The sequence below is a fragment of the Pyxicephalus adspersus genome, chromosome 11 (assembly GCF_032062135.1).
Source record: "Pyxicephalus adspersus chromosome 11, UCB_Pads_2.0, whole genome shotgun sequence".
In the NCBI taxonomy this organism is placed as follows: domain Eukaryota; kingdom Metazoa; phylum Chordata; class Amphibia; order Anura; family Pyxicephalidae; genus Pyxicephalus; species Pyxicephalus adspersus.
The window spans coordinates 2,876,783-2,892,032 of NC_092868.1; the positions used below are offsets into that span (position 1 = coordinate 2,876,783).

The window sequence follows — 15,250 nt, forward strand, 5'->3', positions numbered from 1 at the left end:
TCTGCATATTGTGTCGATGTTTGTATACAACTGATAGTTTTGAACATTTAGAATCGATTTTACCCTTAGGAGCAAATGTTCCTAGCAGCTACTGGAATCCTTTAGTGAATGATTGCAAACTCAGTTTATGGAAGGTGGGCGTTACTATGGATAACATTAACAGAATAATTTCTATCTTGCTGCCATCCGGTTGGTCTTCCTACACTACCATTCTGTGAAGGAGCTGCTTCATTCCATGTGGACACATGAATTCCCAATAATCATAGGTGTCTCTATTTTCCTGAGGGAACAGACTGCGTTCCACGAAACGCGTAGAAAGCTAATTGAGACCAAATGTTATTGGAGACCACAAAGTTATTTGGATATGTAAATTGATTTTTTAATTGTGTTTTATGGTATTTTATCTGTCTTGAAAAAGTGTAATTTTATCATTCTTTTACTCTATGATTTATTGTGATGATATAATCTGTACTCAGGCACCTAAAATTGGCCCACCATGTCTTCATGGAGCTGACTTCACAGAGTCATATTGAAACAAAAATGTGCCTTCCCCAAAATCTTAGCACAAGGTTGGAAATGTAGTAGAGTAGAGTTATTTTTGTCTTTTTATATTGTAGCATTAAGGGAACCCTTTTCAGAGAACAGTTAAACTTATTTGGAGGGGGTCCACATGTCTTAAGCTACGTACACACGTCAGATTTTTATCGCCCGATAATCGGCATCGGCCAATTATCGGGCGAAAATCTGCCGTGTGTACAGTCGGTGTCGTCCATCGTCCGGACGACCGACCTGCCGGATCCACGGACGATGGACGACAGCCGATCGTAATGAAAGTGAAGGGGAGAGCGCGCAGCAGGGTGCCGCTCCGTCGCTCTCCCCCACCCCTCTCCATAGAGCATGAACGGTGCTGTATGTACAGCACCGTTCATGCATCGTGCACTCCCTTGTCGTTGGAAAGGATCGTGAAAGATCCTTTCCAACGACAAAAATTGGCAGTGTGTACGCAGCTTTAGACTGTAAGGTGTGAATGTACTGTATTTAGCCCCCTTCCTTTCCCAATACACACACTGCATGTTATCTAAATGAGATCCAATAAAAGAAGTTAATAAGAAAAGGAAGAATGGAGCAGTAATAAAGAGAAGAATGACGTTCTGAATTATTATTATGAAATTTTCCGAGTGCAAACTAGAAAGAACATTGGAGGAGAGGTTACAATTGTCTCCCATTATCTCATGTGCCGGTCACACCCTGGACACCCCTTCCCCGTAGATCTACCTTAAACCTACAGTAAGATTTGTTCTTTGTTTTTCGCAGAATGTTGTAAAACTTGTCCCCTGTGTATATAAGTAATGAAATACAGAACAGTAGAAGTTTTCATTACTGCTACCTATGTTTAACAAGACAAACATTGGTGGCCAAGCCCTGCGGTTGAAGTTGGAGTAAAGGTAAATTATGCCATATCCTGAAAAGAAATGTAACTTTCCGTATGTTTGACTAGTTATATTTTCTTTTTAATTGGAAATCCTGGGTACACACACTTGTGAATTCTGGAAATGTATATTTAGGAGACAAGAAAGAATGAATGGCACACGTGTTATACAAACAGAGATCTAGATATGATGGTTCGCTTAGCCAGGCTGTTTATAATACACTTAAAGAGAACCTGTCAAAAAAAAAGTGTCTGTAAAGGGTAATTGTGATTTAGAAGGGTGATTGGGGGCATTTGCATTAATGAGCCTTTTTTTGCACATGTTAAGACAGCTCATTCAAATATGCACCAGATCAAAGACAATGAGCATACACCACTTTTATACTACAGTAGTGCCTTACTGTACATTTAAATGGAGCTGCAGCTGGTTCACCTCCACTGCATTGGATAGCAGATAGAAATGAATAGCACTGCAACATGCTAATGCATTAAATAAGGTTGATTTACTAAAGGAACAGCAGCTGTTCACATAGCAAAATGAATTATCCCCCTGCAAGAAATATTTTACTTAGCAAATGAGGTGAAGCTATGCTATCCAATCATGGGTAAGGAAAGTTTTTTCATAAATAGTGATTGGATATTCTATCCCCTGCAGGGAGATAATTAACTTTGTAAAAGAAAAGCCTATATTACTTTAGCAAATCAACCCTAATGTATATGTTACCCCAATGCACCACAATGCAAAAATGTGTGTTGGCCCTTTATCCAATTTGTATGTGACCCTTGACCATTAAAGGTGACTGATTCACTGGGGCCCTCACAGAGGCAATTGTGAACACAGCCAAGAACGAGAAGTATATAGCACTGATATATTATGGAGCGCTGTACAAAGTCCTCAGACCCGTCACTAACTGTTCCTCAATGGGGCTGACAATCCAATGTCCCTACCATAGTCATATGTCATTAAAAGGCCACTTTTGGGGGAGGACAATCAACCTAACTGCATTTTGTTAGGGATAGAACGAACTTCTTTTGGAAAGAAACCAACATAGCATAGGGCGAACCTAAAAATTCCTGTTTCGTAGCCAAGGTTTGACCTGCAGCTCCTAGTGATGCAAAGCCAAGAGTGCTAGCCACTGTCCCACCATTGCACCCCGCCATGTTTGTCATAATAGTCATCCATTAGCCCTGGAAAGCAGATGGAGACCATGGATAATGCCACAACAAAGATGGCTCTGCTGTTTGATGGAGAGGAACAGTTGGAAGGATTTCCTAGGAAGGGAGGGGTTGGTTGAGGGAACAATATTCAGCATGCATATACATGTCATATAACAGATCTGCTTTAGGAAAGTAATCTAGGAAAGTAGGAAAGTAAATCTTTAAGAAAGTAAAAGTAGTCTGCCATACAGTACATGCTCAGAGGAAGCAGCACTGGTGCATAGGGCATACCATTGCAAATTTCTTCATTTATTCTCTGCCCAATGTGGGAAGCATTGACGCTTGCAGCTGAATGGAAAAGTGGAACAGATGGGGGGAAAGTGGAACCCCCTTACAATGGGTGCTACAGGTATACAAACCCTGGAACTCAGCACAAGGATGACAATAGCCCCTTATAATGGGTACTTCAGGTGTACAGACCAGGGACCTCAGCATAAAGATGATGAGAACCCCTTATATTAGGCACAGCAGGTATACAGACCCAAAACCTCAGCACAAGGATGGCCCTTATAATGGGCACAGCAGGTATATAGACCCAGGGCCACAGCACTTTGATAGCAGGGACCTTTTGGGCAGCGCAATGAGAGTAGGAAAACAACGGTTGGGTGTTAATTCTCAAACATCCATCAAACTATGAAATATATTCAAAATACTTCCTGAAACTGGTTATTTTATTTCTTTATTGCTCACATAATATAATTTCCTTCAGCTAAATCACAAATAGTTATCATAGCAGCCATTGTGAACATTTCTTGCCTATGGCAGCACCAAGAGCTTTGTACCCATTCCAGCCAAATAGATTCAAGGTACATACCACCATCTATTACACAATGTGATAATACCAAAACCTTTAATGACCTATATTCTTCTGATTTTAAAGCAAAACTGGATTTTCTATGTTGTTGTATGGAGACTACTTCCCAGTTTGTGATTTCAACTCAAAATTCTGCACAATGACAACTTTTTAATATTAAGTTGGAACGTTATTTTTAATATGCTACTGGTAGTGATGTATCATAAATATTCATTCACACTTCTCAACAGGTTCTCTTTAACCGAACTGATATATAGAAAGGGATCCTTCATAAATCAACAAAAAGAACTGATACATGAAGAAAAACGATCAATAAAGCACTTTATCTTCACCAGACTAATATAAGGAAAATGCTGAGTTTATTATTTCATGAACCACCTTCAAAGGAGCTGATATTATCAGATATGTTTCATCAGGAGAATGTGAAGATTACGCTCCGGTATAGACCGCCTTGTTGTGTACACCAGAAATCATTACTTCACAATGCCAATTAAAAGATAAAATCATTGTTTTCTTACAAAGCAAGGCCCATAAAATTGTTTAATTACATAATTTTTGTTTTGCCTACATAATTTTTGTTTGCAGAAAATAATAAAACAAGGATTGCAATGATAAATGTTTGGAATAGACTGCAGAGATGGAGACATAATCCTGCCCCTGTACAAAGCATTGGTCAGACCACATCTGGAATATGCAGTCCAGTTTTGGGCCCCAGTTCACATAAAGGACATTGTGGGATTGGAGAGAGTGCAGAGAAGGGCAAATAAACTAATAAAAGGAATGGAGGAGCTCAGCTATGAGGAGAGATTAGCTGAACTGAATCTATTCTCCCTTGAGAAGAGACGTATAAGGGGGGATATGATCACCCTGTATAAATATATAAATGGTCCATATAGAGAACTCTCTTCCTAAATATTCACTGTAAGATCATTACAAAGCACAAGGGGGCGCTCTTTGCATCTGAAGCAAAAGAAGTTTAATCTCCAGATAAGGAAGGGATTCTTCACTGTAAGGTCTGTGAAAATGTGGAATCGGCTCCCTCAGGAAGGAGTTTTAGCAACTAGTATAGATTGCTTTAGGAAAAAGCTGGATGATTCCTAGAAGCACAGAATATAACGGGGGATCCAGGGAACATCCGATTGGCTCACATGATCAGAAAGGAATTTTTCCCCCTTTTGGAGCAAATGAACCAGGGTTTTTTTTTCTGCCTTCTTCTGAATTACCTATGTCCATAAGGTTAGATAAAAATTGTCCTTTGTAATGACATTAAAGTAAATATCTGGGAAGAGAGTTTTCTATATGGACCATTTAATTATTTATACAGGGTGATCATACCCCCCCCCCCCCCTTTATTTGAGAAGTTCCAAATTTGGAAGGAGCATGTAACCAATGACGGTCTTAAATGTTTATTATATGGATCTCCAAGTCAGGACTGACGGATCCCACACGTCAAGGTTGATTGTGATTATTGGATCACAGTGGAATGTGTCTTATCACACACCGTACTTTCAGATGTGACAAAACTTTGAGAGAAGAGTTAATATTTGACATAGACTAGAGAAAGTAGATAAACAGGATAGGACAGATTTATTGTATGCAAGGAGGTATTGGAAAATAATTTGTCTTCTTACCACACAGGAGAGCCAGCGAGGCCCACAGCTGCAAGAATGTCGCTCTACCCATGGCTGGAAAACATGAAACAAAAGAATAAGTAATTACTGTGAGGCTTCAGAAGACAGAAGATAACTTTATCATGTATCATTATTTTCTGATTGTTCACATTTTACCTCTATGTTGGTTTGTTCCACCTTGTGGCAGTTCCCTAACTAAGCAGTTATTCAAGGCATAAGAAACATATAAAGTATATTGTATGGGTCTTCTAGAGATGGATTGCATTCAGACTAGCCATTGACTAAAGATGACCATCCACTGGTCCAGCTCAAGATGATCATGCATTGACGGACCCAGTTGATCCACATGAATAGATTTTCCTGCTCCCCATCCTTTGCTTTTAGATAATGCTGGAGTCAATGGTTTTAAGTATTCTCAACATGGGAGAATCCCTTGAAATAATTTTCAGGTCTTCAGGCAACGCCTTCTATAATTCCTAAATCCACACCTCACAATACATTAGTGTGGTGATCAGTGGGAAGAATTCCTCTTACATTGATGGCCATTGGGATAAATGTCACCCTTACAGATATTATAACTGACCCGAGAGTCACAAATTCCTTAGGGAAACCCTAGCACCCCCTGGAGGTACCTTGGTTGAAAAACACAATTTAGAGAAACATATTATGTAATAAGGGAGCCTCTGGCATTCCCGCAAAAAATTCAATTACAGGAGGATTCCCAGGGCTGCATTCATTCATGAATCCTCTTGTAATGATTTCCTGGAATAACCTCTAGTGCCCAGGGATCGCACACAGGAGGATTCCCAGGGCTGCATGAATGAATTCAGCCCTGGGAATCCTCCTGTCAGTGTTCGATCCCCGGCACTAGAGGTTAAATGGGGACAAGTCTCCCCATTCAAAACCTCTAGTGCTCTCTGATTGGCTGGGGAAAGGAAAATCAAGCGTCATCAGGATTTTCCTTTCCTCAGCCAATCAGAGAGCAATAGTGGTTTTGAATGGGGAGACTTGATTTAACCTATAGTGCCGAGGATTGCACACTGAGCTGATCCGTGGCAGCTGTGGCTGCATTCATTGATCAGCACAGCCAACGGGACTTTTTTTTTTTGTTAGAAATTTTTTTTTTAAGGAAAATTCGATCTCGATCTGCGAACACCGGCTGTTCTCGCTTACAATTTCAGTAAGTGAGAACGACTGAATTCTCCATAAGATCGAGTTGAAAAATCTCGCTTGCTCATCCCTGAGAGCTAGACCTTCTAAAGCTAGCCCTAGACTTGCACCAAGAGCCCTTTATGGAGGGGACCCTTTTATGATATGTGGGTCCTGGTGAGTTACCATGCATCGGTCACTACCATACAACACCATACATACAGCCATGTAATGTGATGGGCTTTGCATTTTAACTCTTTGTCCCTTTTTTCAAAAAAAGTCTGTATATGTATGAGATACAAGGAAAAGTTTAGCAAATAGGATTCTTTAACATGCTTCTAATGTTGTAATAAGGAAAACGTGGCCTGTTATTTGCCATATTTATGGATTTACTGCAAAGACTTCAATAAAGAAATAACATTTTGCTCAGATTCCACACTAATAAAGATAAAAGCAACAACCGTACATCGGTACATTGACAGCTCGCCAGCCACCGAGACCACAGAAATTTGATTCTAAAGAAATAAATGGAGGTCAACCAGAGCTTTGAATATACCCAATGATAAATGAATCAGCTGATTTATTTAGGGATTATAGTTCCTCAGTTCTCCACTTCCAGAAACCTGATCGCCAGGAACAAGTCCCAGTTCCACTTTTATAAATATGGAGTAATAGAAGTGGCATTCTGGTTTCTAAAAGTGGTTGATACACTTAGTGAGACCCATCCAACCAGGCCATTGAGAAGTTGATAACTAATGGACATCAGGCTCACCTTGGATTCTTCTCACATAAACATGCGAAACGCACAATTTGTTTTCATCCCTTTAGCTATTTTGGAGACAATAATCCTATTGCTCTCTGGTAGATACACAAAGTAGAGTGCCACGTCCCAGCACAGCTATATAATCTCTTATTCCAGCAAGGAAAAACTCAAAAAATCATATATAATAAAATTCATAAGTCCTTTATGTGTTTTTACTTGTTGGAATAAGAATCTATGTAGTGGAGACATTAGAGATTTCAGGGGCTTTGTAATAAACTGATCCTTTTATAGAAGGTTTGGCAACATGTGGTGTTGGCACAGGTAGCACCATAACCCGACAGCACTGCACAGACACAGAAAAAGTCAAAATATTTCCATAGGGAGCTTTTTTCCCCCATGATTGGTCATTTCAACTCTAATTAAAGAGAAATTGGTTCCAATCGTAAATTATTAACGTCCCTATCGGCAGAATGGGGAGAAGTTTTATGAATTCAGAACAGCATTCCAAAGCGGAATCATTTAACTCTGACTACCCAGGGGAAAAATAATTTATTAGGCGTGATAATAATAATTCTTGTTGCTGTTTGATATCAGAATAACTTGAAGCTTTAGGATAGGACTAGTGGTGGTTGGATAGGTGTAATGGGTGTCAATTCCAACCCGAATTGGAGCTATTATTACTTTGGATTAGAATGTGAGCAATACAAATTCCAATCTGACATTTCTATACCTGTCATAGACAACTGTTATCGTTGGACAGCTGGAATGACAGAAAGTTGCAATTTCTGTATCCGGTCAGATTTCTCAACCAATTTTACTGTTCTAAGCACTCTAAAGGCGGCATATATTATAAATTGGAGTTATGAATTGGCAAGTGGAGTGCTCATCAATGACAGTTTCACTTTACCCCTATTATTGGCCCATTCAGTGCAACTTTTTAGGGCTTTTTAAAGGACCCAAACTCCCCCATCTTGGGTATTGATGAAGAGGATTCTGAAACGTCACCTTTTTTGTTACGGGTGAGCAATAAAAACAACCATTAGAATGATTCTGGTGACAAGAGACGCTCAGAACAGTAAAAGTCTGACATGGACTGAATCCAGTTGGATTGGTTAAGGAATTGGTATTTATATAATGAGCTGTCAATGGTATGTATAATGGGGCTTGCCAATCTGACCACCAGAAGATGGCAGGTATAGTAATGGCAGATCAGAACTTGGATTGCTCAAATTCTAAGTACTGATTTGAGGTCAGAATAGGTCAGAATACCCCTACTCCAAGTCAGAATAGTTCCCAATCAAATTGAAATGACCTTTAATTGGAACCATCCAACCACCACTACTGGTGACCAAAGCTTCAAAATGGAACAGCGCAGCACATCATGATAAAACGTTCAATTTACTGTACATGGTCACAGCTGGTGCTCAGCATCATTTAATAGTCTCAAATATTCTTTTATCCTATAAATTAGTGAGGAGACCTACATGCACGAATGCACATACAGCAACCCGTCACATTATTGTGAATTGGGGTGCACAGCTTTACACCCCGCAATGTAACAAATAAACATGCAGGCAATGCACTTTTATTTAGAGAACGGAATGCATTGTGCTGCACTGCAGCCTGTTACATGTCTTCTGCTACTCTACTGTATGGTAAAATGCTTTTTAGTTTAAATGACACTCTACTACATGATGCACATTGCTGTGCATTGCAGACAGTTACAGTATTATTATTAATATTATTAAACAGGATTTATAAAGCGCCAACATATTACGCAGCGCTGTACATTAAATACAGTAGAATAACACTATGCACGCCATGCTAATACAATAATACAAAAATGACAAACTATTTTTGGAAATGAAAACCAATGCAAAAAATACAAAAATAGAAAGACAAGTATCCAATAGCCCACCACCCTATACATGCACCATATGTAATAACCTACCTGCAGGCTGCCTGGGATATAAACTCCCTGCTGGTCCAATACCTTATATATACCTTCTGCCCAATCATTGCATAGCTGGAGAACAGGTGTAACAAGGTGTCCCAGCCATACAGTGAGGACGCAGAGGGACGGGGCGTGGTGACTGAGATTCATTACACAGAAAGGGTAAAGGAAAATCAATCTGCAAATTAAACAAATAAAGTAATAAAACCTCTGTGCCAAGAGGGGGGACTGGTATACAATGGTGGAAATATCACATTTGATCACTTTTTAAAATTTACCCAGATTGCTGAAATTTGGCCATGAAAACTTGCAGGTCATTGTGACAATAATGTTTTACAAGCATTCCTCATAGTCAGTAGGTTCTCTATAAAGATAAAGGCTGATTGGCTTTGCTTTGGGTTAGGTCTGTGGTGTTTAAAGCCACTTGATTGCATCAAAAATGTGAAAAAGTCTTTATTATATATTATTTGCATGGCAGCAATCAGCCTGGGAGAGGGAGGGGCAACAAATTTATCCAATTGGGGTCTGCTACATTCACATGTGATAACAGGAGCTGGTGTGGCTGCCCGTTTATTATCAAATTAGCAAGCAAGGATCTGACATCATATTTCCAAATTTTCTAAATAATATCTGCAAGATGATCATTTTTATTCACCGTGTTGCAGGCGTCTCATACTCTTGCGGGGCAAAACCCCTGGCGGGATCTTTCTATGGGACACATGGAGGTTTGCATCTCCCACCATGCACTGTGGATGGAACCATTGTGCATGGGGGGGGGCAGGTGGGGGACCCAGGCCTCCTGCACCCAGAAAGTTGTCCAATGTAAAGATTCTGCTGAATCCCAAACCCATACAAAGGAGTGAAGCAACATGTTCAAGTAACTACCCTCAGCCAGTAAGGGGGTGCTACTAGTTTAAAGATGGACAATGATGTTTGGAAATTAAATTATGTTATTGGAAATGTTGATGTGAACTTTCTAAATATACAAATGTGAGGCCAATTTCTTCCAAACAATGGTCTGTGAGTTTCTATGCCCCAGTGCAATGCAGTTTAGCCCATGTGCTATATAATGTGCATACCACCAGTGCTGCTCAGTGCTCGATGATGATGGTGATAGCGGTGGTGATGTTGATGAAGATGATGGTGATTGTCATTCACATTAATTGGTTCTTGTAGAACCAAACCCAAAAGTGATTTTGCCCCTGACCCAAATCCCAACAGTAACACTAATGTCCACCAAAATCTCCACTCCATCTGTTTAGAGAACGCATTATCTACGAGCTGAGTACATTTCATCCAAGATGTTTTTAAAAACCTTGCAGGATATTAAAGAAATTTTCTAAACAATATTAAAGTTTCCAAAAAAATATTTTTCACCTTTGCACACACATCACTTAGACAAGAACATGTATAAGGAATGAAGCTGGGCCTGCATACGAGTTCGGCTTCAGGCAATGCAATGGTTTAGGCCATTCCTCTACATTTATCCTAAAGGCATAAGGAAGAACATGCTAGTCTGATTATTATTACATGGAGCTACCTGGCCAGAAATCTCAATATGCACAAAAAGTATGAATTAAGAACAATATTAAAACCTGCCCCCTCCCCATTGTAAACGTTAGGACATTTCAGAGAAGAAATTAGAGCCATTGGAGAAATATCTACCTTTGTATTATCTTGAAAAATTAATGCCATTTGTAAGTTTTGGTGTTTTTAAGGCAAGAAATGGGCAATTGTGGAGATACATGAGCAGTCATATTTCATATTCAACACAATAAAGGATATTTTTTTGCAGAGGAGCAGTACATGGACAAGAGGTTTCTGAGTGTTAAACTATCCTAAACTTTCCATGGGCCAAAAAATGGTCTCTTGGAAACATGCCATTAGATACTATTATAAATGGCATAACGATTTTCCATTTGTTGCCCTCATATGCTTATAATTGACCATAAGTTGCACATATATTGTACCGATTTTCCATTTGTTGTCCATATATTCCACCAAGTTCCCAATTTTGCCCATAAATTTTATGAATTTCCCATTTGTTGCCCAAAAATTGTACCCATTTCCCATTTGTTGCCCATATATTCCACTAATTTCCCATTTGTTGCCTGAGTAATGTCACGATTGCTCCTTTATTATTCAATTATTACAACATTTGTCCATTTGTTGCCTGTGTGCTATAATGATCCTGAATATTTTCATGATTACCGTAGTATTTGATGACCTTCACAGATCTCCTGCAAATTAGAAGGGGAAAGGTCACCGGACTTGAAAAGCAACATGAAAAGGTTTACCTAATGGAGGGTTATTTCAAAAGAAAAGAAGAAAGAAGGCTAAAGAAGACCAGCATTGGTGGAAGTCCAATCTGGCAACTATCCCAGGCCTGGGGCCATGTGAGATTTTATCCTTTACATTGTATAGATTTGACTGAATAAATGCCTGTAGCATAACAAATGGATAAAGTAAGATGGATATAAGCAGAGCTTCTGGCTATACCAAAGACAATGAGTGATGATTGGAGTGAATGGTATTTTATCGGTTTTGGGTGTGTGTTATGTAGACGTCAGTGAGGGATTTATTTTATGGGTCATTTTTTGAGGTTTGGACTAAATCTGACGTTAAAATTGCACCATCGCCTTTAGCAGCCACCTTCCGATACAAAAAAATTTTCAACGTACAGGCACATCAGTGTTCTTCCAGCCCCTTTCTTTTTTTTTTAAACATTCTTTATTTAAAATTTTGAATCAAACCAAATACAAAATACAGACTCAGCATGAAACGAAAGATAACATATCTGCCAGTATTGAGTGAATAATACAAGTATCCTGAACGTCATAACATGAGAAAGAAAAAAAAAAAGAAAAAACAGAAACAGAGAGTCCGACATAACAATAAAACACTGAACAGATATAGACCATTCCAGAACAAGATGCTATGCGATCCGGGCGGCCCTCAATTGCAAAGTGAATGATAATCAGGTAAAGTCCTCCACAAAAACAAAAATGAGCTTCTCCACAGATGCAGGATGATTAGTTAGGAAGTATGATGAAGTCAACCAAGCTTGGTATTCTTTCTCCAGCCCCTTTCTAGCCAGGTGCACCACCTGGCACTTTTCAGCTGTTTGTGAGTGGTTATGGAAAAGTTGGGCCATGATACATGTGCCCCAACACACAAGAAGATAGCTCTCCACTAATTCCATCACATTATCAACACCCTGCCCCCGAATACCTTAAACCACTATGCCTAAAACAACCACTAGGTTCCTCAGTCACATTTAAAGGAACGGAGGGAGGGTCAGAAACATGCCATGTCTTCCCAACTTCTGACTCCCCTATTCACCACCACCTATATTTCCTTTTCTCCACCCTCATTTTCCTTTCCCACCAATACCAACCTTGACTTTCCCTCCTATACCTGGTAAACACTATTCTACCTGCTTTGCCTTACCATCCAGTCATGTTGGTACTCTACCTAGCTCCATCCTCTCACTGGCTCCAGGGACCAAACAGAGCTTCAAATGATGGCGGTCATCTGGTTGTCAATTGAAGTGGCCCTGAGGCCAAGCCACGTCTACAAAGGTCTTTGAGGGCTTATTTGTAAGCTTGCTAACTGCTTGAATTATGAACAGTTCATGGCACGACCACAAGGGCACTCTTAGGAACCAACTTTATAAAAATCACCTTTGCTTACTAAATGGGAAAATCATTGCACATGTATGGGATAAATGGCAGAGTGGGCAAGCAATGCTTAATATATATATACATATATATATATATATATATATATATATATATATATAATATTTATAACATTCTATTATTATGTATAAAGCATAGCCCATAGTCAGGTCATTATTTGTTTCTGTAATCTGTTCCTTCCTCACTCAGATACCATTGGCATCTTCCAGGGACATGTTGGGTAAAGCCAATTACCCTACCAGTATGTTTTTATGTAGAAAAAATCCAGATTGCCTGGAGGGAGCCAATGCAAACACAGAGAGAACATTCCTCAAATCATCGTACAAATTGTGCTGCAAGGCAAGACTGCTAGCCTCTGAGCCATCCACCCACTTTTCTTTACTTTCCAATTGGAACATTGGTCTGAGTAAGAAGTACGTAAATGCAGTTAATTATAGCTGCAGACCATAACTTTTTTTTTTTCAACACTTTTTGTTCACAAAAACTATCTTAGTTATTCCTGGGGCATCACCATCAGCAAAATTCTCATGACAAACCAGATTGTGAAATATGAACAGTCTTCAATCAAGCTCAGTCAATAAAGATTTCATTTTATGTACAGGAAAAAAATACATTTTTTATATTTAATAAACTTGTATTTTTTTGGGTATATTTAGAGACTGCTGAAAATATTAAACAAGCTTATTTTTAGAAAAATGTTCAGTGAATAGAGTTTTACATGCTGCTATAGTGCATTTAAATACGTATTAGGCACGGTATATATTTTTGATTAATATTATTATTATTTACATTAAAACGCCCCCAACACTTTCTAGAATGCACAGTCATGTGACATGTCAGATGCCAAACCTTTCCTATGGTTTATATTGGGGAGGATTCTTGTTGCAGTCCCTAATATGCTTCTTAGTGAAGTGACCACTGCCCATTGGCTGATAAAAAAGTCCAATATGGGGTCCTCTTGGGATTTCCTGCAATTAAAGCAACAGTGGCATAAGATCATGAAGAGAAGGGTGGAAAATGATCTGGCAAGAGAGTATTCTCCGTCACCGGTGTTCACCAGCTGAACATATACTTAGAGGATCAACTCATGGTGGATTTTTACTTTTTTGCCCCATAATATTTTATTAAAGAAAATTTGGCATGTCCACTTGAAACATTTTGAAGGATCAAAGGTGAATAAGCAGAATTATCTGCATGTACAATACCAACGGTAAACTAAAACACCATTCATCCATTAACTATTAAGGAAGAATAAAAAACAACAATCCCTAGGGGCACATTGATCCCTATGCAAATGTGGGCCCCCAATGTAACTGAACCATAGCATATTATCCCTACTCTTATTAATTTGCTTTATTAAATGAATTGCACCATGAGAGTTGAAAAGTTGTTGGAAACTGGTGGGTTAAAGATTTGTTTTTGGAAAATGTGTTTTCCGTGCAAAACCGTGCATGCACATTATGAATATTAGAGGAACACTATGATAGTTAGAGGATATACGGCATATGGAGCAGCTGGCAGTGGTTGAAGATGATAATCTAATGGACAGATCTTCTTTCCTTTGACCTTCTTGTGCCCAATCTCTTTTCCTACACTTCTCTTTTTCCTTTCTTTTCTCTTCTTCTCTTTGCCTTTATAGCCCCACCACCACTACCATCACCTTTTTCTTTTTTTCCTCCCCTCTCTCACTCTAAGGTGCACTTACCTTACCCATCCCCTATGAATTGTGGGTCCCTACATCTGAACACTTTATATTATTTATAATCATACATTTCCCTTTGCACTTCTGGATTATCAGCATTGTTCCAATTGTGATATAATTATAACAATAATAAGTATCAAAAGTGCAAAGGTTAAGAAAAAAGAATATGCCCTTCTATCCTGATTGAACTAATTTCCTGATAAACTAGAATTTCAGTATTGCAAACAATAGCCGAAATGAATGGTTCAGGATACTTTAAGGTTTTTTAAGAGCCTCTATGATAAACCTTACACCTCTGGTCCAACTAGATCCCATAATTACCTAGATTGTAACTAGAAAATTCCAGTTATCCAGCTAACACTTCCTATATTTTGCCAAAACTTGTTCTGCAACATGGAAAGGGGGTATACAATCTGAAATGGAGAGAGGTTTGGTGAAAACAGAGCAATTTAGATAAATGGACAATTTTTATTGGGGTCCAGGACTTCAGTGGGCTGAACGAGGATTAAAGGAACAATGAAGTGGAAGAAGTTGTAGTTAAATAATTAGAAATATTAAAAATGACTTTATAATACACATTGGATGCCGATCACGGGTTTTTATTGAAAAGCTAACCCCAACCAAAAAAAATATTTTAGTTTTCAATGTCTGAGGACATCCTATTGCTTGTAAATTTTCATTGTACATCTATGGGACTTTATATGTAGGTATTATTATAGCAAACATATATATATATATGATACAGTTACCCCTTATTTAATTAATTTAATATTTAATTATCACACCAAGGGGATTACTTTATATTTTTATATGACCACCAGACCTAGCAGTGATTATTTAGGAAATGTAAGACTAACAGTTTTATAGTTATGTCTCGATATATTATTCC

General features: G+C 38.7%; 1 protein-coding gene across 1 annotated transcript in view; it reads right to left on the reverse strand.

Annotated features, from left to right (window-relative positions):
- LOC140341192 (IgGFc-binding protein-like) overlaps positions 1-9,033 on the reverse strand; it is a 29,099-nt gene extending 20,066 nt beyond the window's left edge. The window contains 2 exon segments of the mRNA XM_072426748.1: positions 5,093-5,146; positions 8,956-9,033. Coding sequence (XP_072282849.1) covers positions 5,093-5,144 — 52 coding nt within the window. The 5' untranslated portion in view covers positions 5,145-5,146; positions 8,956-9,033.
- Positions 9,034-15,250: the final 6,217 nt, after the last annotated feature.